The sequence below is a fragment of the Monopterus albus genome, unplaced genomic scaffold (assembly GCF_001952655.1).
Source record: "Monopterus albus unplaced genomic scaffold, M_albus_1.0 scaffold118.1, whole genome shotgun sequence".
NCBI classification, from domain to species: domain Eukaryota; kingdom Metazoa; phylum Chordata; class Actinopteri; order Synbranchiformes; family Synbranchidae; genus Monopterus; species Monopterus albus.
The window spans coordinates 951,634-964,628 of NW_018127998.1; the positions used below are offsets into that span (position 1 = coordinate 951,634).

At 44.3% G+C, this 12,995-nt stretch overlaps 1 protein-coding gene across 1 annotated transcript in view; it reads left to right on the top strand.

Moving 5' to 3' along the window:
• The first annotated feature begins 6 nt into the window (after window positions 1-6).
• LOC109966710 (PDZ domain-containing protein 4-like) overlaps window positions 7-12,995 on the top strand; it is a 15,968-nt gene continuing 2,979 nt past the window's right edge. Inside the window, 7 exon segments of the mRNA XM_020611788.1 lie at window positions 7-1,754; window positions 7,649-7,959; window positions 8,085-8,172; window positions 8,265-8,363; window positions 8,443-8,505; window positions 8,862-8,963; window positions 11,143-12,995. The exon segment at window positions 11,143-12,995 is cut by the window's right edge and continues 16 nt beyond it. Of these exon segments, the coding sequence (XP_020467444.1) occupies window positions 1,695-1,754; window positions 7,649-7,959; window positions 8,085-8,172; window positions 8,265-8,363; window positions 8,443-8,505; window positions 8,862-8,963; window positions 11,143-12,995 (2,576 nt within the window). The 5' untranslated portion in view covers window positions 7-1,694.

The window sequence follows — 12,995 nt, forward strand, 5'->3', positions numbered from 1 at the left end:
GGGAAAGTGGTACCAGGATCCACCTTCCATTCCAATTCAGGTGATTCGTGAGGGTTGCAGACTTGTGCTAATTTAGAGCAAGTGGGAGTTGCTGTCTATAGACTTAGCGTGTTTACAATAACCGAAGGACAATTAAAATATTGAAAGAATATGTTTGAGGGTAAGTGAATAGTCATGATATATCCACAGGGGTTTTTTTAAGGCAAATGATACTTGAGGATACTTGTGATAAACAGTCTTGATTTCCCCAATAACCCAACAACCAAAATCCAATTGCTCCATGAAATGGTTTGATATTAATTTCTTGACATGGCCAGGATAGAGCCTGGCCTGATCTCTGCTTAACAGGTCCCTAATTTCATTACAATCTGTCATTCAGTCTGACGCTAGAGGAGCTCACTAGCATGCTGAGTGTGCTGTAGCTCAGAGAATCAATGGTCTAAAACCTGCCACAATAACTGACAACAGATCAAATAAGTACAATGGATTCCTGCTACACTCTATTATAACGATCTATGTACGTTACACTGACAGCATGTTTGATTTGCGTGTCTTGTCTTATTTGGAGAGGCCGTCTGAAAAATCTCTCCTCCATTGATGGCAGTCCTGCTGACAGTTACAAGTTGCAATCTGTGTGTGTAGTACGGCTTAGAAATAAAAGAAGCATGTGCTGTTGCCTGTCTTGATGCAGTTGCAGATGTGCATGTATCCTGGGGTTGTGTGCCTGGCACGCAACTTATCGTAGCTGCACAGCAAGGGCTTAAAGATCCATGCTAATGCTGTAATGGTCAGCACCCAACCTGCCCCGCTTCTCCACTTGGTGAGTTTCAATAGAGGTAAATTAGGAAATACCTTTAACTATGCAAAGTCCTGACAGGGCTTTCAAGAGAAGTTATCTTAACAGACACACTAAGCAATCCTTCAGCGATCCTGGAAGGCAGAGTGCAGTAGGTAGGGAAGGTTATGTGGGAGTGAGGGAAGCAGGAGGAAAAAAGGACCGAAGCAAGGTCTTTGATTGCTACCGTGTTTGTTTCAAACTTGTTCAACGAGCATTGCTGCAGGTGTGCTGTTTGTTGGTTTAGTGCTTCAAGTATAAAAACTTAGAAACAGCGTGAGGGAGTTCAGCTAGAAAATCCTGCTGTATCCCACAGTTGTCAGCATTAAGAACAAAACATGACGGGGTACTCCAAGTATACCCTTTCACAGAACACTGGATAAGCATTGATTTGTCTAAACAATTGTCTAATCTGTGTAATGACACAAGCACAAACCAGCAGGACTCCAGATCCAGCCAACAAGGCTTCCTGTGATACACCAGTCCACAGATAAGACTAAAGTGAAGCCAAATGATCTACAACAGGCACCTGAACATTTTTGCCTGTGATGGAGACAGAAACTAACAAGTGGGCTTGCAGTGCTGAAACTATCTCCACTTTTAAATTTACTCTGGATTGTAACACTTGAATTGTGAACAGCAAGAGAAAAAAAGAGACCCAGCCAGTTAAACTGTGGCAGGGATGTGTTGTGTGTTACTGTGAAAAGGAGTAGTGGAACATACAACAACCCTGCGAATGAGGGTGGGGCTCTCCCACTGCCACAAACAAAGACCTTGCTAGATAACATCCTGGTGTGGGAACTGGTTATCTGGGACTGTTTCTGGACCTGCACAGTCCAGCACTGTGTCAAAAGTCACAATGGGGTGCCATATGTGTGTGGTTCAAAAGCCCGAGGAACAATACAGGGTCATGTTCCAGGTGAGCACTCGGTCTCCTATCCTCTCTCTTTCTGTCTGTCTCAGCTGTTTGGATTTCTCACTTTGAGTTTTCAAGCATCCCCTTCAGTGCCTCCCTTAAAAGTCTTCTTCATTATTCTGTCAGTGATCAATAGCATCATCAGGTGAAAGAGTCAGATCAAAATATTAAGACCATGATATTAATAACATTATATTGAACTCATTAACCAAATCAAACCAGTGAATGCATTAACCATCACTGATTGATAAGTTTTATATTATTTCATATCATGCAACATATCTAACCTCTGCAGAAATCTACATCTTTGCTGGAGTTTTATTCCTTTTTGTGCAGATTTGACCAATATTAATGATCCTATTACCTCCTGAGAATAATATTGTAATGAAATAGCCATTCATTAATAATCATGATCAAATACAAAAATATATTTCATGATGCTAATAATAATTATAATGAGAGGGAGCAGAGCTACACTGCAAAATATAGAGAGATATGCTGGTGTGAAGAAGGTAGAGTGGTGCAGAGCCTCTCCGTCCCAGAGGCAGCAGGATAGATGGGTGGTTAAAGATGGGCTAAAGTGTTATAGGAGAGAAGGGTTGCCACGGTTACAGCCTCAGTACCACCTGCCAGTAGACCACAGACTGTATGTGAGTAAGCTCATCTGATACATGCAGTGACTGAAATAAGTCCCATGCTTACTGAGCATGACACATAGTCAGCACTCATGGATATGCAGTGCAACACTTTTGGTATCTGTCGCACCAGAAGCCTCAGCTGTTGAAGCTGGGGTCTGGGCCAGTAAACTGGGCCTGCATCTGGTGCCAGAGGTGAAGTCAAGAGAGAGGCAAACATAGAGACTGAGTCCAAACAGAGGTACAGTAACGAGTCGAAATAGGAAGATGGAGGGAAAGTCAGACGGTTTTTGTTTTGTTTGCCGTGAGATGTCAGAGGTAATCAATTCGAGTGCTTCATGGAGCAGGACTGAATAGAAAGGCTTGAGTGACTTCCTGAATCCCTGGGGTGAAGTACAAGAGAACGAGAAGTGTTCAGTCTGGGATGTGATCATAAAACCAGAGCAGGGCTGGTGCACTCCATAATCAGTGACCTTATTTAACAGGGGTCAGTAGTAATTACACTGACCTCATGCAAGTCAAAATATTTGAAAGTGGAAATCGAAGAATTTGTCTGATGTGGTGACGTGAGGTCACCTTGGCCCAAAGCTTTTGTCTCTAGGAGTGTGCCATCTCAGAAACATGTTCAGCTCTGTCAGACCAAGCTGCTGCACGTGGTTTCTAGACGGGTGTGGCGAGGAGTAGAGCGATGCACTGAAGGTGTGATGCATGATTTGGAGCACGTTTGACTGTTTATTAGTCATGTTTCACACTGCTGTGTCAATGGTAGCTATGTTAGTATAGATACTTTGTTGTGGTGAAGTAGCTCAGCCGCAAATACTGTGGTCTGGAAAGCCTGAAACCACACTACAGGCTGGGATTAGAGGAACATGAGACAGGAACGCAGATGGAGCACTGAACCAGAGCCAGAACACATGGTTTTGACATAAGGACTTGAATATACTTAATGAAACCTGGATGTCTTATACAAGAAGCAATGGCCAATGTGCATCCAAATGTAAAAGAAGTTAAAAAAACAAAACAAAAGGCAGTCAGTTATCACAGCTAATGATGACAAACACAGCAATTCTTGCGTTACAGATGGTTAATTAATCCAAACATGTCTAGTAAGAGACAAATGATGTCCAATCATACAAAGCCTCATAAAAGAGGAAACATTATTACATCCCCAACACACACACACACATTTCATGGTTCTCCATGCTACACATTTTTACTGTCAGAGGTTTGCAGCTTTGAGCAGTTTACCTTGCCTAACATGTACAATCAACCTTCAAATTAGATGCAGTCTACTGAGTAACTATGCACCACATTAAACAGCTTACAGCTACATCAGGCTGGAAAACCAGACTGTTAAAACCCACTGTATCAAAACACTTGTTTCTCTTGCCAAAGGAATAAAACTCATGCATTATACATGGAGCCTCTGCTTCACATATGCTGCACGCTGGTTGGTACACACCCACTGACATATTTCTGATCAGTTTTGCCTCCTATAGCCTGAGTAAAAAAGTATATCATTGTTTGGATGATGAATGACAAACTCAGCTGCAGATGTATTGCATTTTACAAGAGTAACTGGTCGCCCCCGCACACGCACACACACATTAAACCTCTGGCCCCCTGAGCCATTCAGCCACTCCCTTCTCACCGTAAAGAAGGGCTCTATTTCCATGGCAACCAGCATCATTAAACAAACGTAATTTCTTAAATTCACAATGACATGTTAAAGCATATTGACAATCACGAGTCAAACGAGGAAGAATCAATACACAACAATGTACCATTAATATAACATGGATAAGTGTATGTGACTGACGTTGGTACCCTCATGTGTGCATACATACTGGAGGTTAAAATCAACTGTTACCCATATCGTCCTTTCTTTCTTTGGTTCACCTGACCGACTGCTCATTACCTTTTGTCTTGTCAGTTTGTTGTTGTGTTAAGAGTGTGTCGGTTTTCCTAGTGTGTGTGATTATCTACGTGTCTGTCAGGTCCTGATCTCTCCTGTGTGCAGACTTCTCGGGCATGTGACTGATGTGGAGATGAGACATAAAGTACTTGAGCATGATGGAGAGGATGTCACTCTCACCTCTAATTTAATAGCACGGGAGTGACAGAAAAAAGAAGGTGGAGGGTGTTGTTGTAAGGTCATATGGTGTGTGACACATTTCCCTTTGAGGATCAGTGATGTGTTATGCATTTCAATTTTTCTCTCTCAGACCTACTGTTCTTCCATCAGCACCATAACGGTTCTGGCCATCTTTGGTTCTAACTGATGAATGTACTGACAAATTCTGTATATTTATTTACTCCATACTCCCACTGAGGCTTGTTAGCTTCATCTCCATCTCTGAACTGCATTAGAAATCAGTATCTTCTCACTGTAATCAGTTTATGAATGGCCTACGAAGCTCTGCTTGTCTTTTTAAATGAGCTCTATGATATCAAACAACGGGGGTTATAGCTGGAGTAGGTCAACTTTATCTCCAGATTAATTGAATTTCTAAGAAGGTGACTGCACTAGCCTTCAAAGCGTGGGAGATGAGAGAAATCTATTATCGAACAAGTGCAGTTCAATATGCATCAATCATGCCGGAGATTCTGCATGAACACTGTGAAAATGCAGGAAGGGCACACTTCAGGTTATGATTGTTGGTGTATTTTCCACGTAGTGAATGTGTGGGATAATGTGTGTAACTGTGGAGTCAGTTGTTACCTTTCCCACTTTTTTTTTTTTTTTTTTTAAATCTCCTCCTGTTGTACAGCACCTGAGATTAAACTGCTTTTTAAAGGCTTTGAGATAAAAGCTAATTATGCATCCTCCACTTAGTAATTTCCCATGAGCTTCCATTGTGTGTGTCTTTACACACGAGTGATGAACCCATAGCTCGGCTCACTCACTATGTACATTCACCCGGCAGTTCCTTGAAAGCTTGTTTTCTACATTTCTCCTGCATCATTATGTCTCCACTTCCCCCGCACTCTTTCAGCATCTCTCCTCCTTTGCTTTCTCTCACTACACTTGAAATGCTTTGCATCTCTTTCATCTCTACCAACATCATCCCCCATCGGATCCACACAGCCACTACTGATTCCACCACCAATCTCCTGCTGTGAATTTGGAGTCTTCGCTATTTTTTTTCTTGATCTCAATTCCATTTTTTTGTGCAAATATACAGAATAAGAATTGAGTCTGGGGGGCGGGTGTGGACCCATGGGTTTATTATTTGCATAGCTTGTGTAGCTTACAAACTGCAGCTATATATAATGACCCACTAACCCAGAGACAACAGAGAGCAGCACAGAGTGTAATGGATTCTCCATCAAGCCAGAGCCCTGCAGCAGTCTAACACACAACAACCATTACCCTGCATGAAGTCATCTTCAAAGCAATCTCTGCACCTCTCATTGATAATGAATGAGGAGCCCCCCCTCTCCTCTCTCTCAGTATTCAAACCTGTCACTCATGACCTCTGAGCTGTTTCCTAACAGGAGGTAGAGTATGTGTTGTTTCAGCAGTCTGTGCTCATGGCCACACGGCCCAGCTCTCCAGAATCAGAGAGAGCCTGTTTGGAGCTGAAATAAAAATTGCACTGTGATGAAGAATGTTGAGATGTAGTTTTCTCTAACATGCAAACTGCTGTGTTAATTCTTCTGTCACCAATAGAGAAGAAACATCTTACTCTTTCCAAAGTGAAGAGGCTCATTAAGAAAGACAGCAAGATTTATGAAGGAACATTAGCGTGAGGAAGGAGAAACATACACGAGGAGATGGACTGGCTGGAAGAGATGGAAAAGAAGAACGGGGTTTCATCTCCAGGGAGGGGACAGAGCAGGCAGAACTGCTGAGGCAGCACAGCAAAAGGCAACCAGAGAGAGAAGAAGCAGGAGTGGATGTGGGTAGAAAGGGAGAAAGAAACCAGAAAGGAATAAGAATGTGAGAATGGAAGCACAATGGCACAAGAGGAAGGAGACCAGAGGGGTGGGCGTGATGGTCTCACATGCAGGAGAACTAAATAAAAAAAAGAGATGGTGGGGGAGAATGTGGCACGAACGTTTTTGTGCTTGGCTGCACAGGGGAACATTGATTTGACATGCAATTACTGGAGGGGGGTAAGAGAGGATGGTGGGGGTGACAGAACAGAGCAGGGTGGGAAAGCTGTGGAGAGTCAAAGTGACCGTGCGACAAGAAGCAGATTCTCTGCCTGTGACTCTCATTTGTTCATGTGTAATGAAATGAAGAGAACTGAATTAGTACTCATTTCAACATGTAGAGAACAGTGTGAATTTAACTGGGTATTATTCCATTCAGTCAAAACAATTAACTAACAGAAAGACCCACAGTGCGACTGGGCCATGCAGCCAGCTGAGCTAAAAACAAGTAGCTATGCTGAATGAGCCTAGACTCTTTAGAATTTCTGTCTAATTTATTTTTTATTTATTTTTGGGGGGAGTTGGAGTTTGCAGAGAGAGGGGGAAAATGAATGATCAAGCATGATGTCTTAGCTAGAAATGTTTTATTTCTCTTCACCAAAAAGGGTGATGCTCCAGCACCAGCTACACTACAGTAATTTTCAGTAAAAGTCCCCCTGCTTTAAAAAAGAGGCAAAACTAGTTTGTTCACAATATAAACATGTTTTCGAGGAACTATTTCTAATAGAAAAAAGCAGTATTTTGTAGATTTTTAAATTGAAAAAAGATTCCTAGTGACCCCTTCCAGGTTTCCATCCATTCACAGCTGTAATTACTTTCTAACTCCATGATTTTCGTGCTTTCTTTCTCTCCACAGAAGGGTCACTTAAACAGCGTGCTGCGCCCTTTTGATGCTGGTCGGCCGATTAAAGGTCTCGGGACACAGCTTTCTGCTCCGCTGCTTGGTGTGGTGTCAAAACCTTTTAGATACAAACCTATTTTTATGGTTTCTGTGTTCTAGTAGTTACAGTCGTGTGAGCTTAAATACCCTTATATGTGTACCGAAGTGTATTTTTCTAGCTTTTCTGTTGCTAACCTGACTTCACAGGCAGCTGTAGTTCCCTTCCTGTTTGCCGTCTTCCTCTCTCTTTGTTATTCATGTCAGCATCTTTCACTCTATGAAAGTCATCTCCTGGCCATATTCCAAATGTCTGTTTCCTCCCTCCTTTGCACTCTGTGTTATTTTGGTACATGGATGTAGCAGCCTCGTCCCTGCACCATTTCTCTTTTCCTCTTCTTCTCCTGCTCCTTCACAGTTTCACCTGGACTCCCTTTGTTTTCCAGGTGAATGGGAAGGAGTTGTCCCGTCTTTCTGGGGATCCCATCCTGGACATACGGGACCCCCTGCTGTCCAACATACTGAGGCGGGGGGCCCGCAGGCGAGCGGGCCTAGCGGGAGCTCCAGGGGGTTTGGTCCCGGTGACCATGGGTGTAGCTGACTGTGTAGACAGCTGCACCCAAACAGACATCAGTTTCCAGCATATGTTGACTTTGGGCAAGAACAGCCAGTACCCATGTGGAGCGCCGCCCCAACCCGACCCTCCGCCGTCCCCTTCGCCGCCACCACTACTGGAGCCATATCTGCTCAATGACCTGTGAGTGGGAGCAGTGTAACAGGCAGCAGGTCTGGCTGCCAGTGCAGACCTCCTCTGTCTTCCTTGGCTCTTGTCCATGCCTTTTTAGCTGCCCCAGTTACTGAAATCTTTTATCGTATTCTCAGATTTATAGAACCCCTATACTATGACCCCACTGACTACTTCGACATCACCCAGCATGAAGTGGACAGGCAGGATGAGCTGGAATATGAGGTGAGAGCCCATTAGCTACTTACATTATGGTACAGAGAGCTGTCCTGTTGTTCTCAGGCTGACATCCTCTAACATTGCTCTAACTGCACTAGGAGGTGGAGTTGTATAAGTCTCATCAGCAGGATAAACTTGGGCTGACAGTGTGCTACAGAACCGATGATGAGGAGGACCTGGGAATATACATAGGAGAGGTGAAGACAGTAGTATAAATCAAAAACAAAATGTAAATTAACCTTTCCAGCTTCTAAAGTAATCCTCCTTTTTCCCCAGGTGAACCCAAATAGCATTGCTGCAATAGATGGCCGCATCCGTAAGGGAGACAGAATACTACAGGTAGATGCATCCTAAATAGTAAACCGAGCTAGCAAGCAATATCACCAATAATATAGGTCTGTCAAACCAACGAAGCTCTTCTTAAAACTTTTTTCCTACCTTTTGTTCAGAACAATTTCCTTGGTCCACAGTAGAACTGGAGTTGTCACTTTTAATACAGATTACTGAAGGAAATTACTAATAGTGCAGCATTAATGCTAAACTCTGAGTTTCGATGTCGTTATTCATGCGATTCATGTTGGCGACAACATTTTCCGAGTTGAATGATTTAGCTATTTTGCTGAGTCTTGGCCTGGTGTAAAGAGTCTTATATTATCTGACAATTGCTCAGTGTTAATGTCCTCTTTCACTGTTAGATAAATGGAGTGGACATTCAGGACAGAGAGGAAGCAGTGGCCATTCTCACCAGGGAGGACAGCACAAATGTCTCCCTGCTCCTTGCGAGACCTGAGGTAGAGGTAAGAAAACTGGATATGCAGTCTTCAGGCTCATTCTGGATACTGACCTAAAAAAAATCTGTTGTTCTTTCTTTATCACCCTCTTTATGTAGCAAGGAGTTGGTGTACATGCTCAGAAATATTAGTCATAAGACTGGAAGGGAGAAAAGTCACATCAGAACACACAGAAGAATAAACTGGTGCCACTCTGCTGTGTTCATCATGCAGGCTGACTTGTGTACGGAGGCAGAAAAGAAAGGAGGTGCAAAAACATGATGAGGACACAGATAGCACCAAGAGAGAGGCTAAGACGAATAGTGCTTCTACTCACAGTGCTAATGTGGCATTGCTTTGTTTCCCCCAAGGTCACTCTTTCAGCAGATATGAGGGCATTTTAACACAGTCCTGAATAACACATTTCCGCTGAATTACTTATGAACACACAACTTGACACGTCGCCACAAACCAAATGGATTTTTTGTTTGTGTACCATTGTAAGAAATAATCTACAGAAGGGGACAGACGCAGTAGAACTGGTATGCTGGTTGCGATTGTATCAAAGGAGCTAGAGGGTACTCACGAAAAGTCAAACATGAACACACAACCTATTCTCAGATTAAATATGTCCTTGTATTTGGAGAGATGAGCACAAGAACTACCTGTGAAAGGCAGGCAAGATTTTTATTGTGAGGGCGGGATCCCACATTAAGATTCCACTGAGTGAGGGGCGGACAACGAATCATCGAAGGGAGTAATGCACAAGCAGAGATTAAAGCTTGATCCATTGTCTTGGGAGGAAAAGAGAGCGAAGTGGAGGGCCTGTTGAAGAATATGAATGAAGATGGAGGTAATCAATACTTCATCTCGCAGTCTGCACCCAAATCACATTCAAATGAAACTAGCCAGCCAAGACAAACTGTGTTCTGTTGAGTGGTCTGTTTACAGATTTCAGCACATGTATTTGCATTATATTTGATCATCTTGTGAGGGGATGCCAATGAAAACAGCAAAATAAACAAATTAGAAACAACAATCACTTAGGAAGTATCAAATAGTTCTAAAGATTGAATCACTCTGGATGGACATTTCATTCTCTTATACCAAAAGCTATAGAACTAATCTCCTTCCCATCAGATAACATGTTTAGATGAGCCCCATTTCCATTAGAATTCTTATTTTATTTTATTGACATTACATTATTATTAAGTGGCAAACTAAAAGCTCAAGGTAAATGGTGTAAGAACCTCATACTGCTACAGCACCATCTAGTGACAGGAAGGAGCGCTACTCTTTACTCTCAGTGCCGAAATGTGCTGCTGTAATCACTTGCTGAAATGAGTAGATTTAAAGCTATGGTATGTACCTTTTTTCAAATACCTTTGCTGTAGAAATCTGCTCCAACATTTGTCTTAATGTGGAGAGGTGCTGTCAAAGCCTCCTGCCAGCAGTGCAGAGATATTAGCTTCTAAAAGGCTTTGATTGGGACTGACCTCTAACCAATCAGAGATTTTCAGTTATTTCTACTTGATCAGTTTGATTTGATTTGAAGTTTTGTTGCATTCTCATTTCTTGTAACATCATAATTTCAAATATCTGAACACAAACAAGACAGAGTTGGCCACTAGACGCTGAATGCAGTGGAGCAGAGTCAGATTAGCTTAGTCGGGCATTGATTAGGACTGAAACAAAGCTAAAATAAGAGTGCACGACAAAATGACATTTATCAGGTGGCCAGAAACATGAATAAATGATTATGCAGCTTTCTATCTGTGAAACATGGGCAGCTGTTTGAGATGTTAACCATGTCAACTTCAAAAGTGATAATACGTCAGAATTGTGTTTTGAGCCATGGAGAGATGATGAGACACATACAGGTAAAGAATTCCCATCCTGCTGGACAATAAGAGCAAAAGCCACAAATTCAAACAGATGGCTCTGTCGACATTTTGTCTCTTCATTCATTTTATACATCTTGATAGCCTTAGTGGTTGTTTTGTGTCTCTTTATAATTGTTTGACTGACTTTCTGCCAAGAAATATTAACAGTCCCTTCAAACTGAGTTCCTGGCCCTGACCAAGGCTGGTCATTAATCCATCCATGCCTGCCCCCAGTGGGCAAAATAATTACTAAACACATTTAAGCATACACTAAAAAGAGCTTTAAAAATATAGCACATTCTAACACATGCTTTTTCTGTCAGAACGAGAACCAGCTGGACCCAGATGAGCTGGACCTGGAGCCGCTGGACAACACTGTCCATCTGCCCAGCAGTCACAAAATGAGGAACCACACCTCCGTCCTGGGTGCTGGACCAGGTGTTGTGGCAGGGGGGGGGGTACTAGGTGACCACAGCCACTCAGGAAATAGGGACTCACCCGAGTTGCTCCAGACCGTGCTGAGCAACAGCCAGGAGCTGGACAGTGGGGTGGGCCGTACAGATGAAAGCACACGATATGAAGAGTCATCAGAACACGACCTTCTGGGAGATGATCACACCAGTGCCTCCAACACAAATGCCACCAATACACCTGGCAGCATGCGTAAGTTTCTGTCCAGCCGAGGGGACACTCCACCCTTGCTGCACTCCCAGGACCTGCAGTTCAGTACTGACTCTCTCTTAGGACTGGACTGTGTCAGTGGAGGAGGACTGGAACAGATGGAGCGAATGGAGAGGGCCTACATGGGAGATCCGATGAGGATGATGATGCCTGGGTTAACCGAAGAGGAGTGTGAGAGGTACAAAGAGCTCCTGGAAATCAAGTGTTACTATGAGAAAAACAGTAATGTTCTGCTGCTGCTGGGAGGCCAAGGGCCCGCACAAGAAGAAGGGGGTGTCTCACTCGATGTCAACAGGAATGAGAGCCTGACACAGCATGAGATGGCCCTTCTGGAAGAGGAACTGCGCCACTTGGAGTTTAAGTGTCGTAACATCCTGAGGGCTCAGAAGATGCAACAACTGAGAGAGCGTTGCCTGAAGGCTTGGCCTCCAGAGGACAAGAATGGTGCAAGTGCAGGGGCAGGAGCTGGACGCTTTGACAATAGTGGTACCTTGGCCAGTGAGGAGTCCTGTCACCATGCTCTGTCAGATATCAATGAGCTTCCAGAAAGGGAGCGCTCAGATAAGGACAGTACGAGTGCTTACAACACTGGAGGGGAAAGTTGCAGGAGCACCCCTCTGGTTAACGAACAGTACCCCTCACCCTTGACACAGAGCCTGGAGCGAGAAGAGGCTCTTCTTTCAACAGGTACACAGCTTCCAACTTCCACTAGACAGAGGGAGAGAGGAACCAGGGCTGAAAGAGGGGATAGGGGGCAAGCAAACTTAAACCAACCCTACTGTCCCCATACTCACAGGAGAGGAGCTGAGGTGAAAACATCCAGCTCTGGAGCTAAGGTTAGGTCCCTGACTCGGGATGGAGGAACCCAGAGAGGCTCAGATGGAGGGGTGAGACGCAACCCCAAGGTCAACGGGACAGCAGAGAGGGCCGGCGGACGCAGTGCAGAAAACAGCCCTTATCTGTCACGTCGACAAACCGAAACAAAGCCGCCTCAGCGTTACCTGAGCTGCATGCAACTGAGGTCTCCCTCCACATCTGAGGGGCTTGGAGGAATCGAAGAGGCTCCCAGAAATGGCAGCTTGGAGACTGGGGGCGATGCAAGCCCAATGAGCTTGGGTAGTACATGCAAAGACTTTGCCCAGGCTCCAGATGCTGTACCTTTACCCTTATCCCCTCCTCTGCTACCCACCTCCCCTCGTATGGAGTGGAAGGTGAAGATCCGCAGTGATGGTTCACGCTACGTGGCCAAGCGACCAGTGAGGGATCGCCTCCTGAAGGCGCGTGCCATGAAGATCAGAGAGGAACGCAGCGGCATGACAACAGATGACGATGCTGTGAGTGAAATGAAGATGGGCCGCTACTGGAGCAAGGAGGAGCGCAAGCAGCAGCTTCTAAAGGCCCGTGAGCAGCGACGGCGCAGGGAGTTCATGATGCAGAGCCGCCTCGACTGTCTGAGAGAGCGTGAGAGGGAGCAGGGCACCAGTGGTGGACAGAG